The 21310-nt window shown below is 42.7% G+C and overlaps 1 protein-coding gene across 4 annotated transcripts in view; it reads left to right on the plus strand.

Moving 5' to 3' along the window:
* Positions 1–21310, plus strand: part of tcerg1l (transcription elongation regulator 1 like) — a 563581-nt gene that overhangs the window by 492739 nt on the left and 49532 nt on the right. For 3 of the 4 annotated variants that reach the window (XM_078413653.1, XM_078413652.1, XM_078413651.1), the window contains 2 exons: positions 2517–2606; positions 8402–8520. In XM_078413653.1, coding sequence (XP_078269779.1) covers positions 2517–2606; positions 8402–8520 — 209 coding nt within the window. The remainder of the gene's footprint in view (positions 1–2516; positions 2607–8401; positions 8521–21310) is intronic. The other variant, XM_078413654.1, reaches the window with a different exon arrangement.

Here is a 21310-nt window from a genome sequence, read left to right on the forward strand (position 1 = left end):
CTTCAACTTGGTAAGCAAAAGATGCTAAATGTCATTCTATCTATTCGTGTACTTTAGCTATGACTTTTGCGGGTTCACTAAAGTGCATCTTTGGTAGCATGTGGAAGCTCCTTGGGAAAACACCCATTGTCTTAGATCTGCAAACAACACGAATAGCAGAATTATGGAAGCAGATCCAGCCAAAATGGTTTTTAAAGAATCAATTCTGGTGAAACAGTCAAATGAAATCTCATCGACGGAAATGTAATTCTGGATGGGGGAAGCAGATTTTAACTGATTCTGTAACTCAAATAATTTCACCATTTTAGGTTTAATATTGTTATAGAGTTCAGATTTCTACCCTCAAGTTCTGGCAATTTGGATCGTGGAGCTCAAGATATTCAGTCCATTTCAGGCTCATGTTAAATCTGTTGTTTTGTGCTGACTGATTTGATTTGTTTGCACAGAGCTTGCCATAATGTTATTGCCTCATGGATGAATGATTTGAAACCTGAAACACTGAGCTGTTCCAAAAACTTGATCCAGATGTACAGTCATGTGAGCATGGTTGGAACTTTAAGGACACCAAAATTTCTTGACCCACTTCAGATGGTGGAATGCAAATGTCACGCACTACAAATCCTTGCTCTTGAAAGAGCTGGATATCAGAATCAAGGTGGAATCATTTTCAAAGAGCAGGAACTTACTGGGAAAAGCCAGCAGTTGAACATCAGACGTGCAGGAACAGCAAATCTATTTGCTTCAATAAAGAGCAATAACAGTCAGGGAACTAGCTAAGTATAAAACCATTTACATTATTTGAATCAATTGAGATTGACTGAGCGTTATGACATTTTTCAGATTTTTTTAACTTTTAATTTTTTGTGTGATTTTTGATTGCTAAATATTTTTGAATGTTTATGAATGTTGGGAATGTTTGGAAGCTTTCACAGTTTGGGCATGTCAGCTGGGATTTGGGATTGTAGCTTAGCCAACTCTCAATATCTTTTCAGTGGGAGAGTGGCTTCTTCTGACTTAGCCATCTGAAGACCTGGCTTTGTACGAGGCCTTGTCATCACTCAGGCAATCACCATTATGAACTGGGGCAATTTATGAAACAAGTTGACACAATAAAATTGGGGCAAAGGTAGATATAAATGAGCGGCAAACCTGGGTTTTGCCTGGCACTGGAGGGAAATGCAGACTCCGAGCACCCTGTATTCGGGCAAGCCCCCAGACTAGTATGGTCACTTTGGAGCCCATTAAAAGTAAGGCTGGAAATTACTTTTCAGACTGTGGCTTGCTCATGAGCAATTTATGCTACTTGTAATTTTCAATTGTGTCCAAGATCAGGTCTGGGCTCCTGAGTTGGGACAATTTGTGAATCTCAATGGAGGTGACTCAGCATCTTGAAAGTCTTCATTATATTGGCTGCAGAGTAAACTAATATTGAGGACATTGTGGCAACTGCATTCATCATTATAGCCCACCATCTGTAAATATCTTTATTCCAGTTGCGGTTTGAAGGCACGTAAAACTTATAAAAATGCATTGCTGAATTTAAATTATATTAACAAAGCTATCGACATGTGTTTAAGGAATTAATTGTTCCACATTATTTTCATCCCTGCAATATTTGATGAGTTTTATCTATTTTATTGACTCATTCATGTCGTCACTCTCATGACCAGCATTTACTACCTTTGAATGGTTTGCCTCCGAGTGGTTTACCAGGCCACCTCAGAGGGACATCTATGAGTCAACAACATTGGCTGCTCAGGAGCCACTTGGAAGCCACAGTGGGTAAGAATGGCAGGTTCCCTTGACTGAGGGGCATTGGTAAGCCACACGTGTTTTTACAGCAATCCAGCAGTTCTGTGGTCACCTCTACCAGCAGCCTTATCTTTCAAATTCCAGAGGTTTTGTTGAACTTCACAGTTCCACAGTTACCATGATCTGGATTGTAAAGTAATTTACCAGGTGCACCGCCACCTATACTGATAAATGCAAAAACAACAGTTTCAATATAATTACTGTCCAAATTTAATGTGATTAATGGGACTATTTATTTTCATCAACCAGTCAGGAGAAATTCCAGAAATTGTAACAAAAGCATCCCCCGCCCTACCTCGTATTTATTATAAACACAATTCTGAGAAGGGAGGTACTTTTATTATAATGTGGACAATGATTCAGGACAGGAACGTATCCCAAAATTGTCATGGGGATAATTTCTCTTTTTATTCCTCATTCCGTCTTTGCATCATCCTCAAAGTTTGTTATCATCTTGTAACAAAGCTATTCTTTGTGTAATCCTTCAACTATTAATAGTCTATAAATGCCCCATGGGACAAATGATGTTTTCTTGTGTGTCCTATCTGTTGTGTTCAGGCTTGTATGAAATGAACTGCACTAATCTAAGCACTGTAAACACTGTGCTGCCAAATCCTGATGAATATAAGCACAACAAAAATGTGACCTCATTTTCAAGCTCCCTGCTGGACGAAACATAAAACAGTTTAAATTTATTTCTTTAGGTCTCTGCATTTTCTACTTGGGAAAAGGAGTTGCACAAAATAGTGTTTGATCCTCGTTATCTCCTTCTAAACCCAGAGGAACGTAAACAGGTATTTATTTTATTAATATTAAATGCACAGAATATGTTTCAACAAGTGAGATTAATCTTTAATGAGGAAGTAAATATTTAATAATGGATGCATATCCTTTCGGAAGAAACAAAAGCAGTCTTAGTTGAATGAATGGTTCCCACTGTTTTCAAGTATTCTCTGAAATAGGAAAATGTTTTAAAAAATAGACCTTCAACTATCAAGGTATCTGAACAACTTTGTGAAGAAAGAATTTTAATGGTGCCAGTTTTTTTCAGTTTCTGCCTTCACTTTTTTTAAAATCATACTATTATTTCTTTTAAGTAAGCTAAAGTGGTAAAATTATGCAAAGCCTGCAGTTCTCCCTCTTGGTTAGGGAAATGCATCTAAAAAGGGGCTTTAAATTATTCAATTCTGTATATAAATCATTCTTTGCAAAGTGCTGTGTTAACTCAAGCATTCGGCTTTCAATTAGAAGAGCGTAATTTTGAGCAGTCACGCTGCATGTCACTTACACTTCGTGGAGACGTTCTGGAAAGTTTACCCTTTTTACCCACATCAAGTGTACCAAATGGATTGTGTTGTACAAAGAGTCTTTCATCCTGAACAAAAAGAAGAATGGTGTACTTTAATGTGCACTCCTTAAATTGTGCCTGCCGTTGTGAAGTAATTGAGCTTTATTGATTTCAATAGCTGTGGTGGGTTTACATTGGAACTGCATTTCCAAGAAACATTGTAGAAGAGGGGAATGCAGTCCAGGATGAGTTTTCAACTCTGCCACATACATTGCAGAATTATCTTGACATAAAGGTTCCAGAGAAAGCCACACATCTATGACCATCATTTGAGTGAGGTTAATTTCTGAAATATTATAGCCAGATTAGCAACGAAAGAACAGTGTTTGCCATACACCTATCTTACAGATTGCCCTAAATTTTAAGCAAGGTTTTGAATTTCAACTTCTATTATCATGTGCATTATTTACTGTGAATCAGCAAATAGGAAAAGCAACTGCACCGGTGAGGTAGAAGATTTATCATTGAGATGTGTCGGCCCCTGTGTTTTACTGGAGTTATGCTCATGAAAGGCAGAAGGATAGATTACTATCAGGACATCCTTTACATTTTGTTTTCTCCAGGAGTTCCTCATAGCTATCAGCCTGAGTAACAAGCAGGCCATCCCTCAGGTGCAACAGCATTCTTTGAGAGATCGCCATGTAGCCACTGATGGGGAGGTGTGAGAGATCATGAAGATTAGGCACAGCAATAGAGCATGCCAGGAGCAAGATGGTGGTTGCCAAGCTATAAACAGTAGACGGGTGTGCAATGCCTGGTCCATCTGCAAGCCAATTGATCTCCTCCAGTTGTGCTGCAAATGGTGCACTTTGGTCATTGTCCCAAGAATCTGGTATTAATTCTGACCTGTCTTCCCCGTGTGGAGTTTGTGTGTTCTCCCTGTGACTGTGTGAGTTTTCTGAATTGCTTCAGTTTCCTCCCACATACCAAAAACTGGTTGTTAGATTAATTGACCACTGTAAATTACTCCTCATGTAATCCTGTAATATTCCATGGGGTTATTAATGGTTATATGTGAGAGATAAGGTTAAAAGGCGATAAGTGTATTGTTAAGAATAATAGACGATGGACGAAATGGCTCCTTCCTCGTTGTAAGGAAATATGGAAACATAATTTTGTTAAAATTGGAGATAGACACAAAATGCTGGAGTAACTCAGCGGGACAGGCAGCATCTCTGGAGAGAAGGAATGGGTGACGTTTCAGGTCGAGACCCTTCTTCAGACTGAATTTTGCTAAAATTGTGTTTGTTGTGTTGAGCTCCTCGTTCAACCATAACAATTCATCATTTTTTTGAGGGATTCATCCCATAACAATTCATCCTTTTTTGAGGGATTAGCATACCATATAAGAACACAAACAATGTATAAATTAGGGGATTCTAAATAGGCCATAATTGTACATTTTTGTAGAGTGATGTAGACGAAGAATGAAAAGATGGAATTAAGAGAACGTGAGAGAAACATATGAGACAAAAAGAAGAAGTAAAAAATGTATAAAAACCATATAAGATTTCAAAATATGTTCATTCTGGACATGAAACCTACTGGCTATAAATTAATAATTATGTGACCAAGGGTCCACAATAATTATTATATGATTAAAAATGGACTCATATCTGAATGTAGTAACCTTCATGTCTTCTGCCCGCTTTAGTGGAAATACTAAATCTTGCAACGGCACACAATTCTATACATTTTAAACCTGTTTATAGAGATGAGTTAATGGAAATGAGCAACCACAGATGGCCGTGGAGTCTATGGATATTTTTACGGTGGAGATTCTTGATTAGTAAGGGTTTCTGGGGTTATAGGGAGAAGGCAGGAGAATGGCGTTGAGAGGAAATGATAGATCAGCCATGATTAAATGGGCTGAATGGTCTAATTTCTGCTCCTAGAACTTATACACTTATGAACTTAACTGATTTCAACATTTAGCTTCATTTATGAACTTTGAAATTATAGACAATAGACAATAAGTGCAGGAGTAGGCCATTCGGCCCTTCGAGCCAGCACCACCATTCAATGTGATCATGGCAGATCATTCTCAATCAGTACCCCGTTCCTGCCCTCTCCCCATACCTCCTGACTCCGCTATCCTTAAGAGCTCTATCTAGCTCTCTCTTGAATGCATACAGAGAATTGGCCTCCACTGCCTTCTGAGGCAGAGAATTCCACAGATTTACAACTCTCTGAGTGAAAACGTTTTTCCTCATCTCCGTTCTAAATGGCCTACCCCTTATTCTTAAACAGTGGCCCCTGGTTCTGGACTCCCCCAACATTGGGAACATGTTTCCTGCCTCTAACGTGTCCAATTCCTTAATAATCTTATATGTTTCGATAAGATCCCCTCTCATCCTTCTAAATTCCAGTGTTCAGAAAAATTATCTTCAGTAATGAGCACTATGAGCCATTGTCATTCTAAATGTTAGAAACAAGATAGTGCCTTGATGGAACTCAGTTTGTCCCTATTGATTATCTTCTTTCTGGTGTTTTATTTTATTGATGATGAACTTGTTCTTTTTTATAAAATTAATTCAGAATCTACCTCAATTTTATTTTTCCAAATATTTTGTTCCTATTGTGTTTATTCATAATTTGCTTGCCACAATTATCTAATTTTTATTTTGAGTGTTTGAATATATGGTAACAACTATCTTCTAAATATTGAATAATTAGATTCTACAAAAGTCTAAAAAAGAATGTGTTACATTAAAAAAAATCAACTCCTATATCAAAATAGTGTTCATAATGACAGTATGGCTATTACATATTGATGATGGACACAAAACGCTGGAGTAACTCAGCGAGTCAGGCAGCATCTCTGGAGAGAAGGAATGGGTGACCATTTGAGTTGAGTCCCTTCTTCAGACTCAGTCTGAGGAAGGGTCTTGACCCAAAACCACCCATTGCTTCTCTCCAGAGATGCTGCCCATCCCGTTGAGTTACTCCAGCATTTTGTGTCCATCAGCAGCTGCAGTTTCTTCCTTACTTATTGATAATAATAATAATAATAATGCATTTTATTTATATAGTGCTTTTCTTATACTCAAAGACGCTTTACAGAGATTTTGAGAACATAGGGAAATGAATAAATAGATAAATAAGTAAATAAATAAATGAACAGAGAAAGGAGACAGAAGGTGAGGTGACCTTCAGTGGTTGAAGGCAGTACTGAACAGGTGAGACTTCAGCGATGTTTTGAATGTGGTGAGTGTGGAGGAGTCTCTAACGGTTTGGGGTAGTGAGTTCCATAGGGTGGGAGCAGCGATGGAGAAAGCCCTGTCCCCCCAGGATCTGAGTTTGGTCCGGATGTGGGGGGATAGGAGATTGGCAGCGACAGAGCGGAGGGTGCAGGTGGGAGTGTGCCTGTGGAGGAGGTCGGTCAGGTAGGATGGGGCCAGGTTATGGAGGGCTTTGTAGGTTATGAGGAGGATTTTGTACTGGATTCTCTGGGGGATGGGGAGCCAGTGGAGTTTATAAAGTACGGGGGTGATATGGTCACGGATTGATGATATTCTATTTGAGTTAATCAATTTGAATTAAATTTTATCAATGAACACTTAAGGAAATACAATTCACAGCATATCCTTAGAATAGTGTTTGAGGCTTTCTTTGAAAATGTATTATATTTTTTAACTTTTTCCTTCTGTCTCTTATACGTCTCTCACTTTCTCTCAGTCCCATCTTTTCATCACTGTTCATGCCATCAATGAACATTGAGCCACACTCTAAGCAGCATATCCATTAAGGTATCAGGGTAATATCAAAAACAGTTTATTTTCCACTGTTTATTGATTTTATGTTCCTTTTAGCATTTCTATTTAAAATAATTGTCTTCATATTTTTAACATTATTTCTTAGTTTTTATTGAAAAGGGATCATTAACATGCATTGCCTGAATGGTTTTGTCTCCAGACAGATATATATACATATATATACATATATTAAGATATGAAGCACTCTATGAAATAAATGAGTTATATTTCCTATTAAATAACATGTTCAATTGACTTCTACTAGTGGTAATGCGCTCCCCCCTCCCCCCTCCCCCACCAAACCTTTAACTAATGCGCTACCCCCCCCATCCTTTAACTGATGCCTCCCACCCCGTGCTCCGCCACCTCGCGCCTGACATTCCTGACCGCCATGAGGTGTAGTCGCCTCTCCCGCTCCGAGAGGCCGGCACCAGCCCGACTGACAGCAATGCTGTGCTCAGTGCCATCCTCTCCCCTTTCCTCTCCCCCCTTGCATCGAGGAGCTTTAAGTGGCGTTGCCGGGGCCGCAGGAGAGGGATGGAGTGGGTGGAGGGGAGGGTGGGGGTAGGAGGGGAGTGGGGGTGGGGGGAAGGAGAGTGGGGGAGGAGGGGGAGGGGGAGGAGAGAGTGGGGGTGGGGTTCGGTGAGAGTGGGAGTGGGGGGAGGAGGGGTGGGAGGAAGGGAGACAGTCGGTGTGGGGGGCAGGGGAGGGTGGGGGTGAGGGGGTTGGGGGTCGGGGTAAGAGAGTGGGGGTGGGGGGAAGAGGGACAGTGTGGGTCAGGGGAAAGTGGGGGTGGGGAAGAGGGGAGAATGGGGGAGGGGGTGGAGGGAGGAGAGAGTGGGGTAGGGGGGAAAGGGGGGTGGGGAGGAGAGAGTGGGGGGAGGGTGTGGGGAGGAGGGGGTGGCGGGAGGAGTGGGGGTGGGGAGGAGGGCAGGGTGGGGTGGGGAGAAGGGAAGAGTGGGGGTGGGGGGGAGTGGGGGTGGGGAGGAGGGAAGATTGGGGGTGGGGGGACAGTGGGGTGTTGGCAGGGAGAGTGGGGAGGGGAGGGGGAGGGGGGAATATGAGTGGGGAGGGGGAAATGGGGGTGGAGGCAGGGCTGGGGGGAGTGGGGTTAGGGGAGGGGCGTGGGGAGGGGCAAGAGGGGGTGGGGGCAGGGGAGGGGCAAGTGGGGGTGGGTAGGGGGATGGATTGGGTCAGTGGGGGGAGGAGGGGGGGATAAGGGGGATTGAGTGGGGGGGTTGAGGGTGCTACAATACAGGAGAGGCTTTGAGTCCAGGGTTCACTCACTCACACCCTCTCCCCTTCCCTGTCCCTCCTCTACGAGGAATGGGCCCAACGGATCCACTTGGTCTGGTATATAATAAATGATTGTTTTAATGGCAACATAAATCATTAAATTAACGTGTTTTATTATGAAAAGAATTGTAATAAAATTGAGAACAAACCTCAAGTATGTGACTCATGCTGCAATGCTTTGAAATTAAAGATTTTTGAGCAGTTTATCAAAGCAAGAATAAAAGAAGAATGCAAAGAGAAGAAGTGTAAACTACTCCAGGCCAAAGAAGAATTTAGAAAACTGCTAGAAGAATCCAAACTCACACCCAGGTATGCATTTTCTAATCATGTAGAGAAACCAAGCCCAGGTATATTCTCAAAAAGATATATTGACTTCATTGTTTTAAATGATGCTACTTTGTTTTATTATACATTGCACGTTAAAATGTTTTTAGACAATATTTCGCACAAACAATATTTCTTTCAAAACAAAGGATTTGGTAAACAGTCATTATGCTTTAGTACTCCATTAAAAATTCACACACATCTCAGGCAACAAAGGATGACATTTTCATGGTATTTTACAGAAATTATAGTTTGTAAGTATGTGAAGTGTTTGACGGTTCACTGATTTCTGGAGATAATGCTAACTACACAATGGCATTCTGTGGAGGAGATAGAATCGTTTGCGCCAGCTCCTGAATTTCCATATTTAACTGCACAAGTGTGTCTCCTTGAAATTGCTGACAATGTTGATGGCAAGTACTGACAATTTTAATAATACAGTACTGGAACTGCAAAATCTGGCCCATTGCCTGACAACATCATTAGATTAATGATGTTCAGTAATGTTATGATAATTCAAGTATTCATCACATTTGTATAATAGTAAGCATTAAACCAATCACCATACTCCATTACATCCAAGTGTATCTAATGCACAACTTCAGATGATTTAGAAACCTTGACAAACCAATGGCGTAGATGCATGGAAGATTATTAATTCTGAGACTGGTTGAAGGGGCACTTTGAACCAATTGCTCCTTGCGAAAACTGTTATTGACTTGGAGTCATTTGGATAATTATAATAATACTTCCAGTGAGCCATCTGTTTGAATACATAAATTTACAGATTTACAGAATGATTAAAGCACAGAAGGGGGCATGCGACCCATCAAATCCAGACTAGTCGACCATTTTGCTGAACACTTGAGCTTGGCCTGCCACGCCAAGCTCCATCTCCCGATTGCCAACCATTTTAACTTCCCTTACTCTCCCAATACTAACCTTTCTGGCCTGGCCCTCCTCCATTCCCACAGTGATTCCACAGGCAAACCTGAGAAGCGGCATCTCATATTCGGCTTGGGTAGCTTACAACCCAACAGGAAAAGCATTGAATTCTCCAATTTTAGGTAACCGACCCCCTTATTCTCCTCTATGTTCCCTGTCGGGTCATTTCGGGTCGAGACCCTTCTTCAGAATGAGTATAGAAGTTGGGAGGTCATGTTGCAGTTGTACAAGACATTGGTGAGTCCGCATCTAAAGAATTGTGTTCAGCTTTGGGCACCATGTTATATGAAAGAAGTTGTCAAGCTGGAAAGGGTGCAGAGAAGATTTACGAGAATGTTGCCAGGACTCGAGGGCCTGAGCTGTAGGGAGAGGTTGAGCAGGTTAGGACCCTATTCCTTGGAGCGCAGGAGGATGAGGGGTGACTAGATAGAGGTACAAAATCATGAGAATAGATCGGGTAGACATATAGATTCTCTTGCCCAGGGTAGGGGAATCGAGAACAAGAGGACATAGGTTTAAGGTGAGTGGGGAAATATTTAATAGGAACTTGAGGGATTACTTTTTCACACAAAGGGTGGTGGGTGTATGGAACTAGCTGCCAGAGGAGGTAGTTGAGGCTGGTACTTCCTCAATATTTAAGAAACATCGGGACAGGTACATGGATAGGATAGGTTTAGAGGGATATGGGCCAAATGCAGGCAGGTGGGACTAGTGTAGATGGGACCTGTTGGATGGTGTGGGCAAGTTGGGCCACAGGGCCTGATTCTACACTGTAAGACTCTATGACTTTATAATTTAGTTGAAGTTACTGCTCTTCCATGTGTAAAACAAAATCCTCCTTTGACATTATCTTCACTGTGTGTTCCCTAATTCAAACGTTCATAAGTTATAGGAGCAGAATTAGGCCATTCGGCCCATCGAGTCTACTCTGACATTCAATCATGGCTGATCTGTCTTTTTCTCTCAACATTCTCCTGCCTTCTCCCCATAATCTTTGACACCCTTTACTAATCAAGAACCTATCAATCTCCGATTTAAAAATACCCAAAGAATTGGCTTCCTCAGCCATCTGTGGCAATGAATTCCGCAAGTTCACCACCTCTGGGTAATTCTTGATATCTCCGTCAACAAAACAGATGCTGGAAGTGGGAAAGAAAACTAAAAACATTTGGCAGCAACAGTGGAGACTTTTTCACCAAGTTACTCACCAAGTTATTTCAGCATTTTCTCAATGTATCACTTTCAACAAATTGGCGCATAAATCTAGGGCATCTCTGTCCTTGTACCTTTATTACAATTGTGCCCTCATTTATATTGTCTCTTCTCATTCTTCCGACAAACCTTGCATTTTTCACTATTACATTTTATCAATCACCTATTCCACCCTCCTCTATACCTTCTTGAAGTCTTTTACCATTAACCTCACAATACCTCCCAGTATTGTGTCATCTAGAAATTTGGAAATTGTGCCAAGTGCAGATCATTAATACAACTGGTGTCTCTTTGAACAGAAGCCTAGTGAACACCATTTTACACTTCACTTGGAAAAACAGCCCATTGCTGCTATTTTCTATTTGATTATTGGCCTGTTTTCTATTTATTCAGCTTCAACCATCTTTGTTCCATGCCCTTTAAATTTATAACATTCTGGGAAATAATGGCATTTTTCTACCTGAGGTGTTCACATATAAGTATCCAGCATCACTTCACTGCATGAATAATTTGTGCTTAAAGGAACAAGAAAACAACAATATGGATTTTGTTATGTATCACAAACCTTTAAGCCTCAGGGATTCATATTTCTCAATAAAATATGGTGCTAAATGCAGAACAGTCAGAGCAAAAAAAAAAAACAATCTGGTTATTATCCCTCCACATACGATGAGATTGGGTCACGTTCTTCCAACTTTGAATTGCCTTGAAGCTTTGTAGAATTTGGCAACTTAACCATTGTTCGTTGTGCTGTTTGCTTTTAGAGTATTTTCCTGATAAGGAGCCATTTTACATTACCAACAAAATGGCAAGTGTCTGTGAGAGGATTCCAATGGCATTGAATAGCTTGTATATTATACTTTCATCTTTATCCCTGCTGCAAACTGAGTTTACTTTAATGCAATGAATTGGCTTCTGTTGTCGTCGGGATCGAATATTCAGGGAATTTCTAGTTTGCACTCAATGCATCAGTGAGTATAGGCCCACGACAGAAAATGGTTGCTGCCTGAAATGCAAGATCCACGCTGGTTCAGAAATAATTGGTCGAGCTAGGAATTGAAGGAAAGCCACTCGTGATGTACACAGTTTGTTGTAGTGCTTTGCACTGTTGTGTTCTCGCCTAACAGAAAATGGTCCCATTTTCCTCCACTTATAGTAGCAAGCGAAGCTAAAGAATGATGAATTCATACACAGGTAATGAACCAAACTGCACCTGTTATTATGTTGCAGATGTTTATTGTGCATCTGTTTATAGAATGTAGGTGGCATACGCACTACGAATACAGGTGCTCCTCAGCTTACAATACAGCTGCCATTGCCCAGCATTTGCACCATTGTAAAGTTGAAATATCTTGTCGAAGCATCGTTAGTCGGGGAGCACCTGTATGTCAAACAGCATTTATCTGTCTAATTAGATAAACAAAATGAATTGACTGTCATATATTTTTTTAATTAAGTTCCTGAAGAATTAGTGTGCAGCGTTGTGCCATATGCCAGCATTGGATAGCATTGGAGGATTTCCAATTATGCCTTGAATATAAGAAGCTGCCAACCTCTGGCTATTGGATGTTAAACATCCTTAGACACATATCGGCAAATTGCCATTGTATGTTGAGCTGCGATATCATCGTGTGGGGATAAAGGTGGATTCTAGGGCTGAGGAGAGGCAACTTGGAAGTAGACTTCAGTTGAGAGAGCAAAAAGAGATAAGAGTAGGTAAGACCAGAATGAGGAAACAATCATGTGGCAGCAAGCCTACCGACCAGCCAACTTGGCCCATATTGCAGCTCCTGGCCATCAGCTCCCCCCCTCAGTCCACTGGCAATGAAGAGATGCACCCAGCCACCATGGGTACCCCTCCACTCTCACCAGCCGCTGCCCCCCCCCCCCTCCCCCCCCCCTCCCTCCAACCTCACCCCACATGTGATGTTGAGGCTCTGTAGACGCTGGTAAGGCCGCATTTGGAATATTGTGAGCAATTTTAGGCAGGATGTGCTGGCTCTGGAGAGGATCCAGAGGAGGTTTACAAGAATGTTCCCAGGAATGAGTACGTTAACTCAGGATGAGCGTTTGTCGGCACTGGGCCTGAACTCGCTGGAGTTTAGAAGAATTAGGGGGGACCTCATTGAAACATACGGAATAGTGAAAGGCTTGGATAGAGTGGATGTGGAGAGGATGGTTCCACTAGTGGGAGAGTCTCGGACAAGAGGTCAGAGTCTCAGAATTAAAGGGTGTTCTTTTGGGAGGGAGATAAGGAGAAATTTATTTAGTCAGAGGATGGTGAATCTGTGGAATTCTTTGCCACAGAAGGCCGTGGAGACCAAGTTGGTGGATATATTTAAGGCAGAGATAGATAGAATCTTGATTAGTACAGGTGTCAGAGGATATGGGAAGAAGGCAGGAGAATGGGGTTAGGAGAGAGCGACAGATCAGCCATTATTGAATGGCAGAATGGACTTGATGGGCTGAATGGACAAATTCTACTCCTATTCCTTATGACTTTATGACCCCCACCCGTCAGCCGTTGGCGTTCTCCAAGGTCGAGTATGTCGGCGATTCTGGGGGTGTACAAGATGGTGGTGTTTGAATTCTAAAACTTCTTTCTCTGAGGTAAGAATGCTCAAAGTAAACATGACAAACATGTTACAATGCCTTATATAATTTCCTTTTCCATTTAACTGGCATCTCATCATTTAAAATCTTTCCCATTTGACCTGATTTGTCTCTTTATAGTAGATGCTTGACAAATAAGGCCTGGCTTACTCTTTAATGGCAAACCGAGTAGATTGTTCACAGATCTTGTGATGACTGAGGTGAGAAATAACCTTTTCATTAAAACTGAGGTGAGAAAAAACTTTTTCACGCAGAGAGTTGTGAATTTGTGGAATTTTCTGCCACAGAAGGCAGTGGAGGCCAATTCACTGGATGAATTTCAAAGAGAGTTAGATAGAGCTCTGGGGGCTAGTGGAATCAAGGGATATGGGGAGAAGACAGGCACGGGTTTCTGATTGTGGATAATCAGCCATGATCACAATGGCCTCCTCCCGCACCTATTTTCTATGTTTCTATGTTTCTATCTTAGCTGGATGTTATTGGTAATAAACATGTGAATAATTACCTGATTCTATCTTGGTTTTGGTTTTAATCAACAGCTTGTACTTATTACAATTAGTTATGACTCAAGCAGGTAATAAATTTTATCCAGCTTCGTGCAAACAATCCATATAAATGACGTCTACATGAAACTAGCAAAACTACTGTGGAAATCTGATCCTGCATAATTATTTTGAAATGAATTAATAAATCAACAGAGGTTAGTACAAAGTTTGGTGACAAAACCAAAGAAAAAAAGTCTATTAAATTTTTACTACCTATGAATTTCCATGTTTCATTTGGTTTAGTACCCATTATATTGGGACTGTAAAGGGTGACCATGTCATTAATTTCTGTAGGTTCCATAGACCTGTATATCACCTCTTTGAGTATTCAACATACCTAGCAGAAAATGACTGGAAAGTCAGCATATCGTCTGAAAAGAACACAAAGTGCTAGAGTAACTCAGCAGGTCAGGCAGCAACTCTGGAGAAAATGGATAGATGATGTTTCGTATTGGGACCAATCTTCAGATGATTCTTCCAGATCAAGATGGGTCCCGACCCTAAACATCACCAGTCCATGTTCTCCAGAGATGCTTCCTGACCTGCTGAGATATTCCAACACTTTGTGTCCTTTTGTGTAAACCAGCATCTGCTGATCCTTGTTTCTGCATGTGATCTGAAGCTGTTCCTTCATGCTCCCCCTGAAACATTTTGTTCTTTTCCTCCAACCTCAAGATCTACTGGCATTGGCATCTGTGCTTGAGTCTGCACCTTAAATCAGGATCTAGATTAAAGATCCAAGTTTCCTTTCCATCCTATTATGATTGAATAAATTGGTTGAGAGAATAAAACTGGGTTGTGGAGATCAGATTATAACACCTGGTGGGATACGGCAAAGAGATCTATGCCTTACATCTGACCACACTCCATCTGCCCTGTACTTGATTCATGGCTAGGCAGAATGTTAAATTTTCATCTTTGGTCAGTACAATGTACCACTTTGAGTTCCAGCTTTCGGGGTAAATGCACAATGAGTAGAAACATGATGGCTCTCAAGCCCACAGGAAAACACGAATCCTCTGCTGGAATTGATGACTGTGATTTGCCTAGAGACAATATCCTAGATATTTTATAAATTTGTGCCTGTTTCACTGGTGTAAGGAAGGAGTTTCAGCCAGAGTGTTGAAAAAGAAGCTGGGCTAGTGTTTTAATGGAAGGGATTTGCAAGTCTGGGGAGAGAGGAGAGGGGAGAAAGTGGCCAGCTGATGGGCCTTGTGAGCCTCCTCCCATCCTGTCATCATCATGACATGGCCCATTTGGTACAATGCCTGTCCTCTTTTCAATTACACTTACCACACGAAGACGTTTTGCTTTGCAGCTGATAAATTTCCCCAGTTTTACTGAACCTGAACATTGCAGATGCGATTAACATCAGCACGGGTTTTATTTTTCAGAAATCGCAGGCAATTGTAACCGGAATTTATCTTGCTAGTTCATATTCACATTCACAAAATTCTTGGCACCTTAAAACGGAACGATGTCTCTATATTTTATATCACGGAGACTTATGTCACCGTTGCCCACATTTAGTTATGTGTTTGTCAGCGTTGCCAAGTTAGTCAAGGGATCCTTGTGTGACTTGTTACAACGGTTCACAGAGTAGTTAATGTTCACTAGTTGTACCATTATATTTTGGTGCCGTGTGTGCAGGAAATAACCGACTGCCTAATGACGAAGCGTTTGTGTATTCATTCACAAGCCTGACTCTGTCTCTTGTACTCGCTGGAATTTAGAAGATTGAGGGGGGATCTTATAGAAACTTACAAAATTCTTAAGGGGTTGGACAGGCTAGATGCAGGAAGATTGTTCCCGATGTTGGGGAAGTCCAGAACAAGGCATCACAGTTTAAGGATAAGGGGGAAGTCTTTTAGGACCGAGATGAGAAAGTTTTTTTTCACACAGAGAGTGGTGAATATGTGGAATTCTCTGCCACAGAAGGTAGTTGAGGCCAGTTCATTGGCTATATTTAAGAGGGAGTTAGATGTGGCCCTTGTGGCTAAAGGTATCAGGGGGTATGGAGAGAAGGCAGGTACGGGATACTGAGTTGGATGATCAGCCATGATCATATTGAATGGCGGTGCAGGCTCGAAGGGCCGAATGGCCTATTCCTGCACCTATTTTCTATGTTTCTATGTTTCTATGTTTCATCTGGACAGCTTCATTAAGTCTTCCTTTAAACCATGCCATATTTGGCAGTTAAAGATTGAAAATTCTACAACAAGAAAGTAATCCCGTTGCTTGGTACTGGACATTTAAAAATATATCTGGGTGACATTTTACTCATCACATTCTTTCCACACTTCTTTTACTCTTGTTGAAGAAACTCATTGGCATAAATGACACTTTTCTAATTATGTCTGGGTCATCTCGGTGATTGATTCTGTGGGCAATATTTCTTTCGTTGTATTCTTGGGTTGTGATTTAAACATCACAAAAACCTTGAGCTATTTTATCACCATCAGCAGGGATCCATTTGACACTCGAGAGCAGCTGGCATGATGAAATTAGCTTTGGGCAGTGAAAAAGTTAATTACAGCAAGCAACTGGAGAGAAATATCCGAGGCAGGTTCAAATCAGGAAAGAAAATGAACATGGCTGCATAAAGTTTCCCACACCAGGGAAGGGCCATTCAATATGATCAATTATATACCCTTCCAGTACGGCTAATTATATACTAATTATATACAAATATTGCCCACAGAAGGAAGTTTAAAGTGTCTGCAACCTTGCATTTCAATGGCAGTGTGAACAAAGAAAAGTATCCCAAGGAGTTTCACAGGAGCATTATCAAACAAGGTCCAGCATTAAACCTGGTGCACCCGACCGCTACTAGGCCGAAACCCGCACGCCATTGCCATGGGAAGAAGTTACGCCAATAGACACGCCCCCCCCCCCCGGACGCTTGCTGGTCGTGGCCACTGTAGGTGGCTCCACCGCTGATCCGCGCCACGTTCCCGGCCACGCACAGGCCGGGCCTATTGACTCCGAACTTCGCAGCATCCTTGGCCGCTCGTAGGCCAGGCCAACCGACACCAATACCACTACCAACCCGTACAGCTTCCTCACCCGCTCCAACGCCAGGCCTACTGAAATCAACACTGCCGCCAGCCCATAGAGCATCCTCACCCGCTCCCACGTCAGGCCTACTGAAATCAACACTGCCGCCAGCCCATAGAGCATCCTCAGCTGTTCCCACACCAGGCCGACTGAAATCAACACTGCCGCAAGCCCATGCAGCATTCTCAGCCGTTCCCAGGCCAAGCTCGGCCAACACCGACATCAATACCGCCACTGGCCCGTACAGTTCCCTCAGTTGCTCCCAGGCCGGGCCTAACATCTCTGAATTTTCCCACATCCCTTGCACTTCCCAGGCCAGGCCTAATGACACCAATACCGTTACCAGCCCACACAGCATCCTCTGCCATTGCCAGGCCCGGTCTACCAGCACCAACACTGCCGCCAGCCTCAGCAGAAGATAGCAACATAGAGTCATAGAGTGATACAGCGTGGAAACAGGCCCTTCAGCCCAACTTGCCCACACCGGCCAACATGTCACAGCTGCCTGCGTATGGCCCATATCCCTCCAAACCTGTCCTATCCATGTACCTGTATAATTGTTTCTTAAACATTGCAATAGTCCCTGCCTCAACTACCTCCTCTGGCTTCTCTCATGCCAGGCCTACTGGCATCCACACTGACGCCGGCCCACACAGCTTCCTCAGCCCTGCCGCTCCCAGACCAGGCTCACTGACCAGGCCCACATCCTCAACCACTCCCAGACCAGGCCCACCAATGCCGATGCCAACGCTGACCCTTACCTGCACTCCTGCTGCCCGCAAGCTGGGGCCACTGACTTTATCGATCCTCGCCTGTACCCCCGCCTGCCGGCAGGCTGGGACCACTGAGCCACCTGTGTTCCAGGCTCAGTGCTTCCATGCTGCCGGCTCCAGCAGCATCACGTGGACTGACTCTCCTGACTCCTGCTGCTCTCCCCTTCCAACTGGAACCTCAATAAGGATGGCACTGGGACCTAGGCATAGACATAGAAAATAGGTGCAGGAAGAGGCCATTTGGCCCTTCGAGCCAGCACCGCCATTCATTGTGATCATGGCTGATCATCCACAATCAGTAACCTGTGCCTGCCTTCTCCCCACATTCCCTTGATTCCACTAGCCCCTAGAGCTCTATCTAACTCTCTTTTAAATTCATCCAGTGAATCGGCCTCCACTGCCTTCTGTGGCAGAGATTTCCACAAATTCGCAACTCTCTGGGTGAAAACGTTTTTTCTCATCTCAGTTTTAAATGGCGTCCCCTTTATTACTACTGCCCTTCCCCCTATTTCACCACCGCGACTTCTCCTATCCCCAACCTTACACCACCCGTCACAGCCCGAGCCCCCATAGTCATGCACGGTACCTCCCCCGAGCCTACCTTCACCCCTCCCTGCACCATCTCACTCCAGCCCTTAACCCCGTCGGCTTTTCACCATCGTCATTGAGCCCCCCTCTCGTTCTGATGCAGAAACTCAGCCCTCAGCAGAGTTCTTACCTTTGTACCCCTACGCCCTTCTCTTCTCCCGCTGCCTCTGCCTCCGGGCCCATTCAATGGGACGGAGTACGTGCCTCCCAGTGACGACCCCTTCTCCCGTCTATAACATTCCCCCTTATGGGTGTCCCCCCCCCCCCCCCCTGCTGACTTTCTGCCCTCTGTGGACCTCTATAATTCCAACTGCTGGTGCGACATCAACCGGGTGATACGCTGGCACAAAGCTAGAGTTGCTGCCTTGCAGTACTTTCAGCGCCAGAGACCCGGGTTCAATCCCGACTACGGGTGCTGTCTGTATGGAGTTGGTATGTTCTATTAGCAGGAACGGGGTACTGATTCAGAATGATCAGCCATGATCACATTGAATGGCGGTGCTGGCTCGAAGGGCCGAATGGCCTACTCCTGCACCTATTGTCTATTGTCTATTGTTCTCTCCGTGACCTCGTGGGTTTTCTCCGAGATCTTCAGTTTCCTCCCACAATCCAAAGACGTACAGGTTTGTAGATTGATCGGCTTTGTATAAATGTAAAATTGTGCCTGGTGTGTGTAGTTAGTGTTAATGTGTGGGGATCGCTGGTCGGTGCGGTTGCTAAAAAAGACCTGGTGTCAGTGGATGTGGAGCACAGAATCTGGTGAAGAACCTGGCTTTAGTTTTCCCTGCATTAAGTTGGAAATAATTTCTTCCCATCTAGAGCTTAAAATCAATCAGTCATCGTGATAAATTATAAAAAACAAAAGTATTGCAAGGAGTAGCGATGAAGCAGAATCCAATTTCATAAGGATATTTGTGGGACTTACTATGTTTTTGGATGGAAGGTATCACAAAATGCTGGAGTAACTCAGCGGGTCAAGCAGCATCTCAGGAGAGAAGGAATGGGTGACGTTTCGGGTCGAGACCCTTCAGAATGAGTCTGAAGAAAGGTCTCGACCCGAAACGGCACCCATTCCTTCTCTCCAGAGATGCCGCCTAACCTGCTGATTTACTCCAGTACTTTGTGTCTACCTTGGGTATAAACCAGCATCTGCAGTTCTTTCTTTCTACGAGGTGCTTTGACTGCAGTTGGATAACTGTGAATGGGACCGGGCATAGCATTATACGTGTTAGCTAACAAAGGAGTAGTATTTCAGAAGCTTGTGGTGGACAACCATGTAAAAAGTTTTATTCACATCAAGAAAGCTGAGGAAGGATAGTTTACCAGTCGTGGTTAAGTAGAATATCATGTCTTCTCTCAGAGGCAGAGGAATCGCTGAAATACTCTGCCCCCTGAGGATGGTGCAGGGCCAATCATTAACTATATTTAAGGTTGTTAGATAAATATTTGAAAGATCGTGGAATTGAGGGTTATGACACAGAAGAGGAGTTGAGGCCAATATAGATCAGCTATGATCATATTGAACGGCAGAGCACATAGATAGAATGGGGTTAGAGGGATATGGGCCAAATGCAGGCAGGTTGGATTAGTGTAGATGGGGCGTGTTGGTTTGCCTGGGCAAGTTGGGTTGAAGGGCCTGTTTCTACACTGCATGAGTAGGCTTGAGGGGCCTGGCGATCTACCCTTGCTCGCACTCTTGTGTCAGCTTCGAATTTGGCCAGTTCAGAGTGCGCCAAAGGCCAAAACGTATAAATAAAGCATGCATTGAGTCCATTTAACAGAGTGACATTATCTAAATTGCTCGTTGAAGCTGCCTAGATTAAATTGTAATTTTGCTACACACTTTGCTGATTGTCATCAGAGATTTATCATTTGTAGTGCAAGAATTTCTATTTGATCCATGAAGCAAATTAGCAAGAGGCCATGTAATGCATTGCAGTTTAATATTCCGACGAGGTCAAAGACATGCGGATAAATTAGTTACAACCACATCAACAAACTCTCTGATTTTAATGTGTAAATTTGCATTTTGTTTGATCGTTTCTCTCATCCAGCATCAACAATTGTTATCACTACCATGCAGAGACCTGTTAAGAACTGAAGGGAGGAGGTTGGTAATGATGTCAAGAGAAGATAAATTTACTTGTCAGATAATGTGAGGTCAATTTTTGCCACTCATGAAAGACAGATTCTTGAGTTTTCCTTTGTGCTTTGCTTATGTCGGGCTAATGACGTCTGGGAGAGAACCTCATTGAAAAAATGGGATTTGTGCATCATTAGATTTATAATGTAGCATTTTGGTTTACTTTAAAAAAAGATAAATGATATGTTTATTATTCGAAAAAGAAAAGGAGCAAAGCTATTGGGAGAGAAAATGTGAGGAGGCAAGTTTGTCTGAAAGAAACAAATGAGATAATGATTTATGGGTGAGCAACCTAAATTTGTTCATTACAAAGCAGTCATTCATTTTAATGTGCTGTATAACAAATTCATAGTCATCAGTTCTCAGGGTGTGCTGTTAGATTTGCAATGTTTACAGCGTATGTACCCAACTAAACCCCATATGGCATCTGTACGAATGGTACTTTTTAAGTACCATTAAAATCATAGCTAATGCCTCAGTAATTACTTTGAAATGTCTTCCCTGCAGGATTATCATGGTAATAATGAGCATTGCAGCATGTTTAATGCCTGAATTAAGGGCCCTCAGATGATTAAAGCATAGGGTCTCCTATTCCAGCATGAAATCTGTTTGAACCTTTTCTTACTCATTCATAAATAATGACAATTTTGGAAAAGATAATGTAATTGAACCTAAAATAGTCATGGCACAGATATGCATTTGATACATCATGTCCATGTTGGCTCTCCACCAGAGCAAAGCTCATATTCCAACTGCCAGCTCTTTCTCCATAACCTTGAAACATTTTCTTCTCCATATATTTTATCCAGTTCCCTCTTGAACACCACTATGGAACCTTTCTCTACCACATCTGCAGGGCATGTATTTTCCTTCATGTTGCGCTTGGTTCCCTTCTCTCT

This window comes from Rhinoraja longicauda, chromosome 16 (genome assembly GCF_053455715.1).
Source record: "Rhinoraja longicauda isolate Sanriku21f chromosome 16, sRhiLon1.1, whole genome shotgun sequence".
In the NCBI taxonomy this organism is placed as follows: domain Eukaryota; kingdom Metazoa; phylum Chordata; class Chondrichthyes; order Rajiformes; family Arhynchobatidae; genus Rhinoraja; species Rhinoraja longicauda.